The 17,530-nt window shown below is 46.8% G+C and overlaps 1 protein-coding gene across 1 annotated transcript; it reads right to left on the reverse strand.

The window, feature by feature from the left end:
* Positions 1–286: 286 nt before the first annotated feature.
* LOC128342825 (uncharacterized) lies at positions 287–17,519 on the reverse strand. The gene is made up of 7 exons (XM_053290809.1): positions 17,414–17,519; positions 17,001–17,264; positions 12,276–12,578; positions 6,646–6,879; positions 5,951–6,078; positions 5,762–5,829; positions 287–2,788 (listed from the first exon to the last, which is right to left on the reverse strand). The coding sequence occupies exons 1-7, from the start codon at positions 17,505–17,507 to the stop codon at positions 2,758–2,760; spliced, it is 1,122 nt and encodes a 373-aa protein (XP_053146784.1). The 5' UTR covers positions 17,508–17,519; the 3' UTR covers positions 287–2,757.
* Positions 17,520–17,530: the final 11 nt, after the last annotated feature.

The raw sequence follows: 17,530 nt of genomic DNA on the forward strand, positions 1-17,530 counted from the left end.
GCTTTGCACAGACTTGAAATGTGAGCCGTCTCTGGGTCGAATTTATTTATTTATTATTGAGAGCTATTGATTGTTTTTATTTCTTAAAGACAAATCAACATAGTAACAAGGCACTCCCCCAGTACCTGTTAATTCCCTCCTCTCATTCCCATGATCCAGCAAACCTAAAACATTATATGAAACACATGCTTCTGATACACAAGGCAAGACCGTTCAAATCGATTTATACTGCTCGAGAATTGCCTTTGCCTTAGAACATCTACAAACCAAGGCACTAAATCTTAGCTACATGTAACATTTTTATTATGTGTAAACAGCAGTGCCAAGAGAAGAACTGCAGGGTGGCACAAATAAGACGGGTCTGGCTCTTCATCGTTGTGCAGCTGTAGCCAGGTCCATCTTAGTTGTGTTGCCTTGTATTTGTGGCTTGTAAGCATACATATTAAACAAAGGTAGATTTTAGTCCCAGATTTACTGCTTCTCTGTTCATGTGAACCTGGCAGTGCAGGAACCACAAGGTAGTATAGGTTACATTTCCCACAGCTGTTATCACACCGCTTGCATTTGGAAAATGAATACAGGGAAATGGTTTACAACATGGCTACAGAGATGCATCTTTGTAATATGGGGCAAGCCTGAGACAAGGATCTCCAGCATTCCTAGGGCTTTATTTGTAGTCTAGCCCTGGTGAGGACTGGCTGTCTCAAGGTTATGCCAGTCCCTGCCTGGATTCTCAACTCTGACAAGAAGAAAAAGAAGAAACACGCCACAACCTGTAGCCTTCTTTCAAAGGTATATACAGAAATGATGCTGGCAGCATTCTGTCCAATTGCTCTGTAAGACCACCCTGCTTCGCCCTTCCAGGACTTTGGCCAGTCCTGGCTACTGGAGTAACTGATTATTTGTTTATTTCATTTTTAAAACAATATTTATATCCTGTCCTTCCAGCACGATCCTAATCAGGGCGGCTCAAAAAGGCAATAAAACAATAAAACAGATAAAACAATACAAAATTAATAAAATTCAGTTAAAAACTAGACCCAGTTAAAATCAGATCTACAGATTAAAAGCTTCCTGGAAATGACAAAGAATAAAAAAACTTAAAAGCCTCTCTAAAAAGATGGATTTTCAATTGTTTCTTAAAAATGAGGAGAGGGAGGGAGCATGGCAAAACTCAGCTGGGAGGGCATGCCGAAACTGACCAGCCACAGCCAAGAAGTCCCCGTCCCTAGTCTCTGTCAACCAGATCTTGACACCTATTAGAGTTTTTATTAACTTTACATTTTATTAACATTACATCGGGGCTCAGCTGATGGGCCTGCTATCTTTACTTACACACACACACACAAGCAAACCATCCACATGGGGACTGGCATGTAGGGAGGGGTGACCCTTTCTCCTTGTGCAGCAGTCCTCAAACAGCCTCTGCAGCTGCTCTTTGCTCTGGAAGGGAAGTTGCCACTGGCACCAATAGCACCTTCCCTTCCAGGGAAAGGACCATGGCCAAGCAGACAGGGTTAACACACCATCCCACCACCACCATGGGCCAGTGCTGTGTAGCTGCTTAAAAAAAAATGCATAAAAGAGAATACAGGGAAATTTCCCAGAAGAGCCCCTGGTGGCACAGTGGTAAAACTGCCGCCCTGTAACCAGAAGGTTACAAGTTCGATCCTGACCAGGGGCTCAAGGTTGACTCAGCCTTCCATCCTTCCGAGGTCAGTACCCAGAATGTTGGAGGGCAATATGCTAAATCATTGTAAACCGCTTAGAGAGCTTCCAGCTATAGAGCGGTATATAAATGTAAGTGCTATTGCTACTGCTATTGCTAAAAGATGGAAAGGCACGCATCATGTTCAGTTTGGCCCTTCTAGATTTCTTCTACTCAGGATTTTGCCGTATTGCATTAAGTTATTTCATCTGCACCCCACTGTGTACCCTTGGGCTTCACTACCACAATATTTCTAATTAGGAGCCTCTGGACAAATCTCATATTCACAACTGACTCTTCCCCACATTAAAAAGCCACGAGTCCACGGTCATTTATTGGCCCTCACGCATTGCAATATTCCAAAATATGGCAAGATTTCAAATATGGGTAGGGAAACGATGTCAGAAGTCACTGGAAGCAGATGATTAATATAGTAGGGAAACTATGTCAACTTTCCCAATTACAGATGGATGTGCTTGTTTAAACTGAGTAAATGTAATATAAATATATACGGTTGGCATATTCATAACCGACAGGTGTGGTTGATCTGCTCTGATATCACAATAAGCCCAAGTGGACAGAGCCCTTCCAGCTGCTGTGGCCTCAGCTGCTGGCAACATTACAGAGGGGCTGGGCTGTTTAGGGTCAGGCAGCTCTGAGTATTACAAGGAAACAAGGATTCCAAGAGCCATGACTCCTGCTTATTAAAATTAAGACATTAATGACTGCCTGCACTCCGTGGAATTTTGAATCACACCATTGGTGAGGATCAGTTGAACAGATCTGGAGCGTTTGGGTGAAATCTGCTGTGCAAAATTATATGTGCAAGTGATTAATTATTTAGGAGAAACTTAGATCATGCATTTAAGCAAGAGGCTTTTGCATTCACTCTGACACTCACTATGTCTATCTTGGTCGCAGAGTACTTGTGAACATAGTGGATGTTAAGTGCATACTAATGTACAGAGTACATCTTAAGATATGGAGGAAAAGTAGAAAATAATCAAGCCCCACGAATGGCTGTCAATTGACACATTTGCCTTTCTGTCTCAGGCATGATAATAATCATTTGTCAGTGACCTGCAAGCAAAGGAAAAAAGAGTTTATGTTTCTGAGATCTCAGCGTAGAGGCAGCTGTAAACACACAGTATGCTTTTACACCGGAAACAGGGGTCATCTCAATTGTTTGGGATTTCATGTGGACTAGTGCACTTTGGCTCACAACTCAAGGCTGTTAAACATGTAAAAGTGAACTGGGCACTTTCCAGATTAACAAGCTGTTCAGCAGTAAAATGCTTCGGCTTGGCAGGATCATTTTGAAAACATAAATAGCCTGCACAACCCTCCTACAATGGGAAAATACAGCGATTTATTTGCAACACACATGCAGCGTTGTAGGACTAAAACGCAAGGATAAAATCCGTACAAAGGCATCAGAAATGTGAACAGCACCTTGCTGACAGCGCAGGGACTGTGATGTCGAAACACAGGCAGTACGCAACCACACTTAATGGACACGTAGTGACACTGTTGTAGCATGTAATCTGGAAAGTGCCCTGCTGAAGAGGGGTTGCTCATCTGGCCTCTATGAGAGATGCAGTGTTTTGTGTGCTTATCTATGCTTATTAGCTATAAGCATAACTAATCAGTGATACTTACTCTCACATTCCTATAACCTAGTCCTGCATGCTTTATTTAGTTGGTTAATGGGTAGAGGGCAAATTTTAATAGGTGAGGCTGAATTGAGAGCTAAAGGCAACGGTGTAACAAGGGGAGAGTGGGTCTGTGTTCACTACACAGTTGTCCTTCCCTCTCCCCACAGCCCTTCCCCATGGTGGTACATGTGTTCATTAGGAATGTGCATGAAATGGATTTAGCTTTCCGCTCTGAGCTCAGAACGGAACGCTAAATCCACAGAACGGTCCATCGGAACAACCAGCTGAGCTGCTCCAACTTGGAATGTTCCAAGTGCTATTTTGGATTCCAAAATGGCACTCTTCTGGCCTCTGTGCATATGTGGCAGCCATTTGCATAGTGGTGCCTACCACGCAAATGGCTGCTGTGCATGTGCAGAGGCCAGAAGAGTGCCATTTTGGAGTCCAAAATGGCGCTCGGAACTCTTGGAACGTTCCCCCTCAAAATGGCGTTCTGTTCTGAGCTCGGAACAGGCCCTTCATTTGAAGGGTGTTCTGTACCAAGCTTGGAACACTCAAAACGGCCCATTTCGAGTTGGAATGTTTTGAGCGTGGAACATTCTGCACATCTCTAGTGCTCATGTGTGCGCACCCCACTCACACAACTCCACCCATCCTCCTTCCATCAGCCAGGTTCGCGGCCAATGCGAGAAGGATGGGCAGAGTTGGGCCAGCCACTGAAAAAGGTGGCTGGCAGCAGCAATGGGCCACATGTGCACCCTCCTTCCATATGCCAGGAGCCCAGCTGATAGAGGGAGGATGAGCAGAGCCAGGTCAGTTGCTGAAGGAGGCATCTGGCAGCAGCGGGAGGCCCAGCTTGGAGGATCTCAGCGGCTCCTCCAGACTCTCCGCAGCCCCCTGACTAAAGGCATGCATTTATTGCTTTGAAGCTGTTTTGGTTCTGGTGTGTTAAGTGTATTTGGTTCTGGGATAGAATGAAAAAGAAATGATTGAATATGCACTTTTCTTCCAACAAAGCATTACCGGTACTCTTTGACCCAGCCCTGCCACTAGATAGAGAAGCGTTTGTTCACACTCTTACCCCGGGACTTCTGGGCCAAAGTCCAGGGCCTCCATAGCCCCTGGGGGCCCCCCAAATCCTCTTTAGTTTGCCCCAGGTGGTGTGGTCACCCAGACGAGCATGATGATGCTTAATATACTAGGGGCGGGGCTCCAAAGGCCTTTAGGTCCAGGCTCCAAAACGACCTAGGTGCACCTGTGTTCACACAACCATTTGGGGGTGGGTGGGCTGAAGGGCAGGGGGCTCCTACCACATTAGCCGCACACACAAGTAGAACATCTTTTTGGGTCCACAATCCCAGGAAACAGAAAGCAAGGCAGCCACAGCATCTATTGTTGAAATTGGCAGCTGTAAGCCTTGTGCCTCTGTGCAAAGCCTTCTAAAGGCCCCTCTGCAGGCAGCAGACCCAATCCTGCCAAAGGCGCTGCACTTCAGGATCATAGAGTGTGCTTTGCAGACCAGTATGTCCAAGAATAACAGCCACTAGCCACAGCGCTCTATCATTCCCGTGCAGGGGGAAGGCATGCTCCATGTGATGGTTGGACAGAAAAGCCATGTGAGTTGACATGACCACAGAAGCAAGGTATGGGGGCTGTCTTCTTTTCCATCCTCAATTAAAAACAGGGAGAAAAGCTGGGTTACCCTGCTTGGAAATACCTGGACTAGAACAATTTGCATGAGTTCTCACGATTACGCAAAACAGGGTAGCCCAGCTTCTATCCTAATCTTAACTGTTGTGTGAACCAACCTAGGAAATACCACCAGTTGGACTCAGGGGCGTAACTATAATAGGGCAAGGGGAGACAGTTGTCTGGGGGCCCACTGCCTTGCCCCCGCCCCAGAGGCAAGTCACATGACTGACTCCCCCAGCCGCATAACCACCTGGGCTTCCTTCAGTTGTATTCATCCTCTGAAACTGATGTGAGTGTTAAGACCTGGAGCTACCAGAACAGCATGTCTTTCTCTAGTACCATTAAATGGCTTGCATCGTCCACAATGTACAAAACCTTTAAAAAAAAAAAACAATTAGGATGATGTTCTGTTGTGGCACATAGGGGTGTGTGTGTGTGTGTGTGTGTGTGTATACTCTGCTTTTTGTTACCACTATTCAGCCTCATTTAAGATTTCTTTTACTTCATGAACTGAGCTTCGGGGGGGGGGCATTTTAAAATCTTGTCTCTGGGCCCACTACAACCTTGCTATGCCCCTGGTTGGACTGTTAGCTCTGCTGGGTAGCTGGCCCACTTCACCTGGAAAACTTGGGGAAATGCATGACAGAGAACCCTGGGTTGCCCTACGGAGTGTGTCGTCCATTTTGCAGGATGCTTTAATACGTACTTCTGACATTGACAAGTCCTCTTTGCAAGCAAGTGCTGTTTAGCCAGGACCATCCTCCTTGCCCGCTGCTGCCGAAAGAGAAAGAATTTATTCTATGATTCTGTGATCTTTCAAGTTCTCTTCCATGGACTGCTGAGTCTGGAAGAAAACTGCCCCATCCACTTTCCATTTACGGACATGCAAACTCACCCTTTTCTGTTTAATAATTTTGCAAAAGGCCACAAACACGCTGGTGAGAATCAGCAGTAGCAGTGGCACACCAGCTCCAAGGACCACTTGGAGTAGTGGGAATTCCTTCTCTGTAGATGGGGGCTTCTCTGTAGAAAGAAAAAGAAGAGGCAGAGTTGAGATGGGGAAAATACAGAGAGACATAGGTCAAGGAAGAAGATAAATTAGGCTGATGATCCCCAAACCTACATGCATCTGATGACGTGGGCTCTGGTCCATGACCAGAGGAGAGCTGGTCTTGTGGTAGCAAGCATGACTTGTCCCCTTAGCTAAGCAGGGTCCACCCTGGTTGTATATGAATGGGAGACTTGCTAGCACTTACATTTAGCACTTACATTGATATGTGAGCGCTGTAAGATATTCCCCTCAGGGGATGGAGCCGTTCTGGGAAGAGCAGAAGTTTCCAAGCTCCCTCCCTGGCTTCTCCAAGATAGGGCTGAGAGAGATTCCTGCCTGCACCCTTGAAGAAGCCGCTGCCAGTCTGTGTAGACAATACTCAGCTAGATGGACTTATGGTCTGACTTAGTATATGGCAGCTTCCTATGTTCCTATGTTCCATGAACCTTTATACCACACTACATTTATTAGTTTTTAAGAAGCTACAAGGCTATTGTTTCTGCTGACAGACTAACATGGCCACCATCTCTAGAACATACCCACAGTGTAGTTAAGACTAATCTTCAGTTCATTTTTCACAAGGAGTCTGCAATTCCACAGTCCTACAGTTCTGGTTTGGAAACAAAATTTGTTCTCTGCAGGGTTAGGAGCCTCTTTGGTGTCATTCATGTGCTCCCAGCGCAGGAGAGCCATGGGAGGGAAAGGAGCAGAGACCTGACAGCACAGGGTCACATCCCCTTCTTCTGTGAGAGGCCTGATTGGCTGGGCAGAGACTGTAGGCAAGACAAGGAACATTCATGAGGACATCGTTTCCACAAGGCTCAGGACAGAATGTCAAGCATCTATACTGGGGATTCTGTGAAGGAATTCCCACCATGTCACAAAACGCATGTCCACTTATTGTCCAAGGTGCTAAGTTGCCCAATTCATAGGCTGGGGAGGGACACCTCCTTATGCGCAGACACTGACAGAGACCTTATTTGCTACAGACAAAGCCTGGTCACTTTATCCAGAGCGCTGTACTGTCCTACTTTGCAATGCACATTTCCCCAAGTTTCTGGCACCAGTTCATCTGTTGGTTTGGCCTATGGGTTAGCTTTTGGATTTCATATTGCGTTCCTATACTTGAGTGTGCAGGAAACAAGCAACTAACTCAAAGAACCCAATTTCTCACGAACAATTAACATTGTCTTGAACCAGAAACTTAACCAACCCATGTTGATCAAATAAGGACACTCATTCCCCTAACATTGCTGTTCCAATCAAAATCACAGTCCCCTCCCCGATGATGTCGGGTTTTTAAAAAGGTGTTAGGAGATCCCGATCACAGATCTCTACCTCAAATCTGTTTTGCCCCTAAGCTTAATGGTTTCACAGGAAAAATCTCAGTTTCTTGATCTGTAATTGTAATGCCTCTAAACAGAATAGCGGCGATTACAACAACAGTTAGAATGCTCTTTCTTCAGTAGGCAGCATGGTCTTGTCTACTTCCTGGAATTTCTAACTTAAAGTAAATTCTGCTTAGAACAATAGAATTGCCCAGCATCTTGTCAGCCTTTCAGCAAGCAACATTAAAAAATATCTGGTTTTCAGTCAGAGTGTAGTAAAGAGGTCACTGTCTCCAGGGCTTTTAAAATTGAATGTCATATGAACATATGGCAAAGCAATATGAATCCACATCTGCACTGTTGTGCTCCTTTGATATATCCCCACCCCTACTCCCCACCCCCCACCCCACCACCATGATGAGAGGTCCAGGAGAATCAGCAGGGTTTTGCATTCCCTCCTTCCATCTCCTGGTGCAGGTCATCCACCAGGAGGAAGGTGGTTTCTGTCCCACAGTCGGGCCCGCAACCCAACTGAAATGGCTCTAGAGATCATCAGCTCCATCCAGGCCCAGGCTGCTTGGAGTTGGGAGGCCACCGGCCACTTTATTCCCTTGTTAAAAAAAAGGGGGGGGGGAATTCAACACCAGCCAACAGTTGTTAAGCTCAGCTGGATCAGTGGTGGCCTTTCTGGGTGGGGCAGAAGGGGCAGGAATGAGCAGAGGTGTGGCTCATGACCACTCGTCTTGCCCTGCCTCAGCTGCCTCACTCTCCCTCACCTTGCCCCACCACGGTATGCAGATGCTGGTCTTTCAGCCAGTTCCCCAACCTGGTGAATGACCAGCCTGAGTGCTGGGGGTTACTGCCGTGGAGCAGTGGCACCACTGCCTCCTTTAAAGCGGAGGAGAGCATCCCTTGCCTTAAGCAGGCATTGATCACCTTTGAGGCCTATGTGCCTAATTCCACTCTGGCAGCTTTAATGAGCTAGGATAGGCAAAGGTCCAGAGCAGTGGTTCCCAACCTGGGGGCCTCCAGATGTTGCTGAACTACAACTCTCATCAGTCCCAGCTACAACTTACTGTGGCTGGGGATGTTGGGAGTTGTAGTTCAACAACAGCTGGAGACCCCCCAGGTTGGGAACCACTGGTTCAGAGCATATCTGGTAGGCCACACACCTCCAAGCAGCCTGCCCCCACACCCTCAGGTTACACAGTCTGGAAAGGAACCAACAAAATAGGACCAGACAGTGCATCAGTGATATTCAGTTCAAAGTCCGCCTCAATGGTCGCATCTAGATTGGAGCAGATTGGAGAGATTTTGTCCTCAACATTGGTCAAAGCAGACTGCTGATTATTGCCCTTGATCCTTGGGGCTCATGTGCAACAAACTCTTTACTACCTCAGACTGTTCTGCTGGACAATATTATGTTGATGCAATGGTGGCAGAGAAGAATTTATTTATTTATTTATTTATTAACATATTTCTATACTGCCCCAAACTTATGTATCTGGGCGGTTTACAACAAAATAAAACAAAAATGAAAAGTTTAAAACATTACAACAATTTAAAACATTTAAAAGAATATTTTAAAACAGCATTAAAACCATTAAAACAATATTAATTTGGTTTTGCTGTAAATATTAATGGTTTTGCTGCCATGATCACCACAGAGCAGTTATGACAGGGGTTCTAGTCTCTGTTTGGTCAGATTCATTGCAAGATTTCTGTCATTTCTACTTTAGCTGTCAGCCTAATCACCATTGCTCTTAGCACTTTAGTATGCCAAGGGGCAACACGAGCTCTGTGAGTTGGCCAATGACAACTTAGAGCAGCTGTATCAATTGCCTGTTACATGCATCAATTGCCTGATACAATGGCTAGGGCACTGATAGGATCTCTGGCTCTCACTGCAGGGAAATCCTCCAAATATATCAGGTTTGCACCATGATCCAACTGAATGTGTCTCCCACCTTTCTAGGTTCTGTGTTTCACTCTCTGCTTCCCTTTGGAATACAAAAACATGGCTGGTTTTTTGCTCACAGACTATCATTTCTCTAACACTGGCGCTCTTTGGAGTGGACTTTCGGGTGGAAGTCCGGTCCTCCACCATGGGGGAGCCTCCAAAATGTACCCCCAGGGGGCCTCAGTGGTGGCCTCTGCACTGCTGGCATTGGCTCGTGCTGTGCTGCTGCCAGCAGCCAAGTGTGCAACTCATGAGACCCCAGCAGCCTGGTGGACCCACTAACAGCCTGATCTCTCATGTGCATAGTGAGGGCTGGCACTGAGTGTGGGTTGCGGCATCCCACCCGCCCGCCTGTCTCTGTGGCGCCTGGTCAAATTGCTCCTGGCTTCCTTGCCCATGCAGCGCATCTGCAAGAGAAAGAGGGAGCAGAGGCTGCTGCGAGTGTGAGCCACCTGCCTGCCTCTGCGGGTGGCTAGCCAAAGTATTCCTGGCTTCCCTGCCCATGCAGCAAACCTGCGAGCAAGGGGAAGCAGAGGTGGCAGCCAAATGCAGGTCCAAGTGTGGGCCACCTGCCTGCCTCCAGTGGTGGCTGGCTGGATCTCTCCCTGCTTCCCCGCCCATGCAGCGTGCCTGTAGGAGTTAGAGGGGGCGGAGGCTGCTGCGAGGTGATGGAAGGACAAAGAGAGGCAAACTTCCCCTCAGCAGCAGAGCAAAATGATGCTATCCACTCCTCGGTCTCCATCACAGCTTTTAGAAAGCATGGTAAACCATGGCTTTTTACCCAGGCTTTTATTTGATGGTCTCTGCTGCTGCTCTTTGTACTCTGTATTGCTTTTATGCTTTTGTTTTAAATTTTTAATCAGATTTGTTTTATATTTTTAGCTTAATATTTTAATTGTGTGTTTTTTACAATCTTGTTTTTAGATTTTGCTGTAATCCACCTTGGGATTGTTTTTAACGAAAGGCAGTATATAAATTTAACAACCAACCAACCAACCAATCAATAAAATGTTTGCATGCTGTGCCCCAAAGAAGCTTCCTCCTCTCTGGTAGAAGAGCTGAGATGGCTGCATGGTTGTTGAGTTCTGTCCTGCTCGAGCTTGGAGGAGGAGCAAGAGGGGGAGGAGGAGCCTTTCTATCTGCCTCCTGTTGCCCTGAGGCCCCACCAAGAGGTAGAAGGGGTTGGGACACACCACACGGAGGTCAAGAAAATGTAAGTCCCGTCTCCCCCAGACTCAATAAACTTCTGGGGTTTTTATTTGTTTTTTTGGCAAACTGTGGAGAGCTTGGAGACCGAAAGCACTTGTCAGAGTTTGGATTGCAATTTGCAAACTGTATCTCTCTCTTGGAGGCAAAGGGGGAAGAGGAAGAGTTTCCTGTGAGTGTGGGTGTGGAGAACGGAGCACCCTCGTGGAGATCGGGTCTGTCTGTGCAGGGGTGTAGCCAGCCCGCCAGCGGCCCGTTTGTGGCCACGGCGGGTGCCTCAATAGCCCCGCCCCTCTGCATCTGACGTCAGACGCAGGGGATAGCCCCGCCCCCCACATCTGACGTCAAATGCGGGGGACGTGGTCTGGCCTTGAGGCTCCGTTCGGGAGTTGAATCTTAACTGCTGAAGGGGCCGCGTGGCCCCTTTGGCAGTTAGAAGAAGGCTGGTGCTGCTTTCGCAGCACAGCCCAGGAGCGGCTCTTCCCTGCAGAGAAGAGCCATCCTGGGCTGCGTTGTGAACGCAGCACCAGTCTTAGCTCCTGAAGGGGCCGCGTGGCCCCTTCGGGAGCTAGTTAGGCTGGCCCTGCGTTTGCAGTGGGCAGCCAGGAGTGACTCTTCCCTGCCTTTGCAAGGAAGAGCTGCTCCTGGCTGGCATTGCAAACGCAGCACCAGCCTTAGTTTAGTTCCTGAAGGGGCCGCGCGGCCCCCACTCGGGAGCTAAACTACCGCCCCCACGTCTGACGTCAGATGCAGGAGCGGCCCCTGATTGGTCAGCAGCCCAGGTTCTTTGAACCCGTTGGCCCAGTGGTGGCTCCGCCCCTGTGTCTGTGTTTTGTTTTCTATACCAGTATCTGCTCTCCATGCTTGCAAAACTCCTGAACTCTGAAAAAGTATTGGAAAAGCAAAGGCAGGAGGGAAGATGGAGGTGTGTGTGTGTGTGTGTGTGTGTGTGATGCCTTCCTTCAGCACTCAGCTGCTGAAGGAAAGAGTGCAAGGGAGAGGGAGATAGAAAGGAGCAAGGGGGCAGTAGAGCAGCTCCAACTTCTTGCCTGATTTTTTGATTCTCTCCCCCCCGCCAGCTGCATTAAAAAACAAAAATCCCAAGGGTCCCCCCACCCCCCGAATACTTTAGAAACAGAGGGGGGGATGGGGAAAGAAAGAAATATGTGGGATGGGAATATGTTAGGTTGTGTGTTGAAATGTTTCTGCTAATGCATATTTGCATGAATATACTTGTTTTATATTATTACTTTCTTGTGAGTTCCATTGCTGTTTGTGCCCTCAAGAATGTGTGCACATGCTTGTCTGTGTTGCTTAACTTGCGGCAGGAGAGACTATCGCAGGGGACGGGGGGCCTCCAAAGGCCTTTAGGTCCAGGCTCCAAAATTAGCTAGGTGCACCATTGCTGACTAATGTAGGTATAAAGTTGTGCCATCGAGTCAGTGTCACTCCTGGCGCCCACAGAGCCCTGTGGTTGTCTTTGGTAGAATACAGGAGGTGTTTACCATTGCCATCTCCCGCGCAGTATAAGATAATGCCTTTCAGCACCTTCCTATATCGCTGCTGCCTGATATAGGTGTTTATACAATGATAATATAAGGACATGCAGAAAAAATATTTGCTTAAGACATGCTAATGCTACCATATCATGACATTCAATAAGATTGATCCTTACCCTTCATTACAACCAAGTGGATGGTCTTATTCAGATACCCATGTCTAAATTTCAGCTGACACTGATACCATCCAGCATTCTCAAAGTGGACATTGGATATATTTTTGACAACATAGGAGCTGTTGGCAATGACTGGGATCTTCGTCCCTGGAGCCATTGTATCCTCCGTTGGTTTCCAAATCAATACAGAGCTTTCTGGCAGCCTCTTTGCCTGTTGGAGGTTAGCATTCAGCTCGTATGAGAGGATCACACTGCTATTAACAGCGGCAAACATCATCTCTACATCCAGTGCTTTGAGAAAGCCTAGTTTCACAACAGAGAAGAGGGAAATAACATAATCAGCCATCTGTCAATCTCCATTTTCCTCAATATGGAGCAGAAAGAAGACTTTCCCTTTCCTCTCTAGAACTCTAGAGAGGTATCACTCATATTCTGTCCATTTCTGTGCTCCGTCCTTTAACCAGGAAAGATGAAAATTAGACTGTACAAAGAAAAGGCATGGAATGAGAAAGGGACTGCATCATCAAAGACCTCATCTCTAAAGTGTGGCAAAGCCACAGTTTGAAGGTGAGGAGGGTTAGAAGAATGCCTTTCCAGAAATACAAGAAGGCCCCTGCTGGATCCGGCCCAAGGTCTAGCATCCTGTTTCTTGCCATGGCCAATTAGAAGCCTCCAGGAAGTCCACAAGAAGCAGGGCTTAAAAGCAATAGTCCTTTTCTTCAGCTTCAGCACTGGTATGTAGCTTCTGAACAGAGGCGTAACTAGGGAAAATGGCACCCGGGGCAAGCACTGAAATGGCGCCCCCCGCGCCCCTCCGCGCCACAACATACTACATTATACTTAGGTTTTTCCTCACAAGCGGCCGCCGCCGCCGCCGCCAAGCCAGGCCACTGACTGGCCGCCAGGTGCCAGCAAAGCAATGGGGGGGGCGTGGGCGGCGCGGAAGGGACTGCTCGTGGGGGATGGGCTGCCGACGCGCTCCCTTGACTGCTGCAGCGCTGCTGCACTGAGCAGGAAACATTTGTATTAACAAAAAATTTTAAAAAATTAAAAAAAAAATTGTCATGTCGGCGCCCCCCATGTGACCAGAAAAGATGGCGCCCGGGGCACGTGCCCCCCCTGCCCCCCCTATAGTTACGCCTCTGCTTCTGAATCGAATGGCTAAAGGCCATTTGACATTCCAACAACCCTCATGGCACACCTCAGCTGAGAAGCATCAGGCTGACCACTTAACCTGCTGCAACAAGGATGTTGGGAATTGTCAGATTTCTAAGCTGACACGACCCAACCTGACAATTGCTGGAGGGGGCCGGGGGACATGTCAGCCCTCCCCACAATTTCTCTGTTGGGTTGGATCAGAACGGACATTTTTTCAGGTGTAATACAGGCCTTAAAGGTAAAGTGTGCCATCAAGTCAATTTCAACTCCTGGCGCCCAAAGAGCCCTGTGGTTTTCTCTTGGTAGAATACAGGAGGGGTTTACCATTGCCTCCTCCCGCATAATGTGAGATGATGCCTTTCAGCATCTTCCCCTATCGCTGCTGCCTGATGTAGGTGTTTCCCATAGTCTGGGGAACATACCAGCTGTGCATGCTCAGTCTTAACTTGTCCAAAGTGGCCTTCTGGCCACTTGGTGGAAGCAACATCAACCTGTTTTACAGAGGGCATTTGCATTTTGCAGGGAAGCATCAAGGGGTGAGAGAGGATGCTTAACCCTTCCCTGCCCACTAATTTTCCTTTTCAGATTTCCTCAGCCATTTTCAATCCCCCTTTTCCTTGCCCCGAGTACAACCAGACTCCAAGATGACGGGGGTGGGGGACTCCTCATGGGGGGAACAGTTTGGGATAGCTTTTGCTAGGGATAATCAGCTTGTGTAGGATGAGTTACTCATTCCATTTACCCACCCACTAATTATACCTCACAAATGTTCCCCTGGCCACCCCCCCCATTCATGTTACCTCAACAAATGTGGGTTTAAGAGCATGCATTTGCTAAAGTGACACATTGTTCCAGTGAAGAGAGGCAATTATTTGTTTGTCTTTCCCTCAAGGTATTGATAGTGGTATGATACAAGAGTTGATGCTCATTTTGTGTTTGTGTGTTTTTTTAAAATCATTTTCTAATATCCCACTCTTCCTCCAAGGAGCCCAGAGCGGTGTACTACATACTTTGGTTTCTTCTTACAACAACCCTGTGGAGTAGGCTAGGCTGAGAGAGAAGTGACTGGCCCAGAGTCACCCAGCTAGTATCATGGCTGAATGGGGATTTGAACTCGGGTCTACCCGGTCCTAGTCCAGCACTCTAACCACTACACCACGCTGGCTCATGGTATGCCCACTCATTGTACCTCTGTGTCTCTGTAAACCAGCTTTTCCAAGTGTTTGTAAACACCTTAAAACCAGCAAAACCTGACGTCAGTGAGACGAAAGAAATGAGTGAGTACACCACAGGCTGTGACTCCAGTGATGACTCTATCACAATACCTTCTGCTTTCTTAAAAAAAACTATGGTTCATCTCCAGGCTACTAGAGTGTTGGACTAGGACTGGGAAGACCTGAGTTCAAATCCCCCTTCAGCCAGGAAGCTCACTGGGTGACTCTGGGCCAGTCATGTGTCTCTCAGCCTAACCTACCTCACAAGGTTCTTGTTGTGAGGATAAACAACCATGCATGCCACTCTGGGCTTTTTGGACGAAGAGTGGGATAAAAATGTAAAAAAAAAATAAAAAATTGTAGCAACAGTTCCCACTATCAGCTTCTACAGTCCTCACCTAAAGTCTATATCCTGTCTTGATTAGCGCTCTAGCTCAGGAGTTTTTAGCCCTGCAATTGGTGCTCCCTAAAACAAGTATCAGCCTTCCTGTACAGGTGAAACTCGGAAAATTAGAATATCGTGCAAAAGTCAATAAATTTCAGTAATGCAAATTAAAAGGTGAAACTGATATATGAGACAGACACATTACATGCAAAGCGAGATAAGTCAAGCCTTAATTTGTTATAATTGTGATGATCATGGCGTACAGCTCATGAAAACCCCAAATCCACAATCCCAGAAAATTAGAATATTACATGGAACCAAGAAGACAAGGATTGTAGAATAGAACAATATCGGACCTCTGAAAAGTATAAGCATGCATATGTATTCAGTACTTGGTTTGGGCCCCTTTTGCAGCAATTACTGCCTCAATGCGGCGTGGCATGGATGCTATCAGCCTGTGGCACTGATGAGGTATTATGGAAGACCAGGATGCTTCATTAGCGGCCTTCAGCTCTTCTGCATTGTTTGGTCTCATGTCTCTCATCCTTCTCTTGGCAATGCCCCATAGATTCTCTATGGGGTCAGGTCAGGCGAGTTTGCTGGCCAATCAAGCACAGTACACTGTATACTTTTCAGAGGTCTGATATTGTTCTATTCTACAATCCTTGTCTTATTGGTTCCATGTAATATTCTAATTTTCTGAGATTGTGGATTTGGGGTTTTCACGAGCTGTACGCCATGATCATCACAATTATAACAAATTAAGGCTTGACTTATCTCGCTTTGCATGTAATGCGTCTGTCTCATATATCAGTTTCACCTTTTAATTTGCATTACTGAAATTAATGGACTTTTGCACGATATTCTAATTTTCCGAGTTTCACCTATAATGTCTCCTAATGCTATACATGGCCACAGGCATAAACATTTTTAAATGCTCTTCCTCCTGCCCATTGATTGCCCTGTCTCTTTCCCCCTATTTTTACCATTTTCCCCTTCTACCTATTTGCCAATCTTGACTAGATGTCTCCTTTCCTTTCCTTTCCTTTCCTTTCCTTGCAAAGTGCCAATGGGACCTCCTCCCTTCCTTCCCTTTTCCTTATTTCCCTGTTAAAACCATGCCCTCAGTCCCTTCCTTCCTTCCTTCAGGTCCCTCCTCATTCCTAACATAAATTAAAGGGAAGTATTTATGGGATAGTTAGCAGAGACATCGGGCCAGGGGAAGGAGGAGAGGAAGGCAGTGAGGGGCCCATTTTAAAATCTTGTCTCTGGGCCCACTCCAACTTTGATATGCCCCTGGAGGGAAGTGATGAGGAAGAGCAGCATGGGGCCTTTATTGCCTTCCTCCTGGCAGGCCATCCATGGAGAGGTGCTGGGTGGGTGCCTGTGAGAACCCGCTCACAACCTGCTGCCTGATGTGGCCCATTTCACCCTGCTTCGTGGTAGGTAGGGCTGGCCCTGATTATGTGCAACACTGGTTGCAAAACCCTCCCCGTTACCATTTCCCTGCACAGAAATCTTGGTAGTATCAAAGCAGATCATTGTTGACATTGACTGACACTGTACTCATGCAAACATTTTGCCTGTCCATATATGTTGCAGGGAATATATATATATATATATATATATATATATATATATATATATATATATTTACATTTCTATACTGCCTTTCGTTAAAAGAAAACCCCAAGGCGGTTTACAAAAATTAAATGAGATTTGAGATGAGACAAACCTACCCACCATCCTGGTTGTGCAAGTGCAACAAGACTGTAAAGGAGTGCCAGATTTGAGCATCTGCCCAGCTACAAATGTTCTTGCATGTGTGCATCTTTGTCCACTGTACTAATGCAGCCTTAGCTTGGATGTCAGCTATTGGATTGTATGGGAGGAGAAGCAGAAGACCTGGAAGGATTCTCCCATGTTCTGGGCTCCTGGGACCAAGATCAGTGACTTGAGTTCTCCTACCTATCACCTTGACATCATAGAACAGGATGGGCCCAGAGGGCAGGATGTGACATTCCCACATCCCGTTGTCCTCCTGAACGGTAAGATTCCTTATCCGCAGGATCCGATCATTGTTTTCCAGAGTCCACCGTTGCTTGCTGCCTTTTACTTTGGTCTTGCGGGGGCCAAACCATTCAATCTTCATGCTAGACACTGTGTCAGAGGAATTCATTGTAAGTTCTAGCGTCTCACCCTCCAAGAGGTATTCATTGTGAGATCCTATCACTGCAGAGGAAAAAATAAACCCATCTATTAAATTGTAATTTTTTCTACCTCAGGTTCTCTCTTGCCCTCTTCCCAAGAAGTTGCAATGAAAATGGAACAGGGAGAAGGTCTTGGCATATTTCTTTTCTTCCCCTACCCACAACACTCACCATTCACCAGCTGAAGGTCAAAAGTCCTGTGCTGAACACTAGTCTGTCTGTCAAGCTCTTCACAAGTATAAATACCTTTCTCTGCCTGTGGCATCACTAAAGAGAAATTCAGATTGT

This window comes from Hemicordylus capensis, chromosome 2, assembly GCF_027244095.1.
Source record: "Hemicordylus capensis ecotype Gifberg chromosome 2, rHemCap1.1.pri, whole genome shotgun sequence".
Lineage (NCBI taxonomy): Eukaryota > Metazoa > Chordata > Lepidosauria > Squamata > Cordylidae > Hemicordylus > Hemicordylus capensis.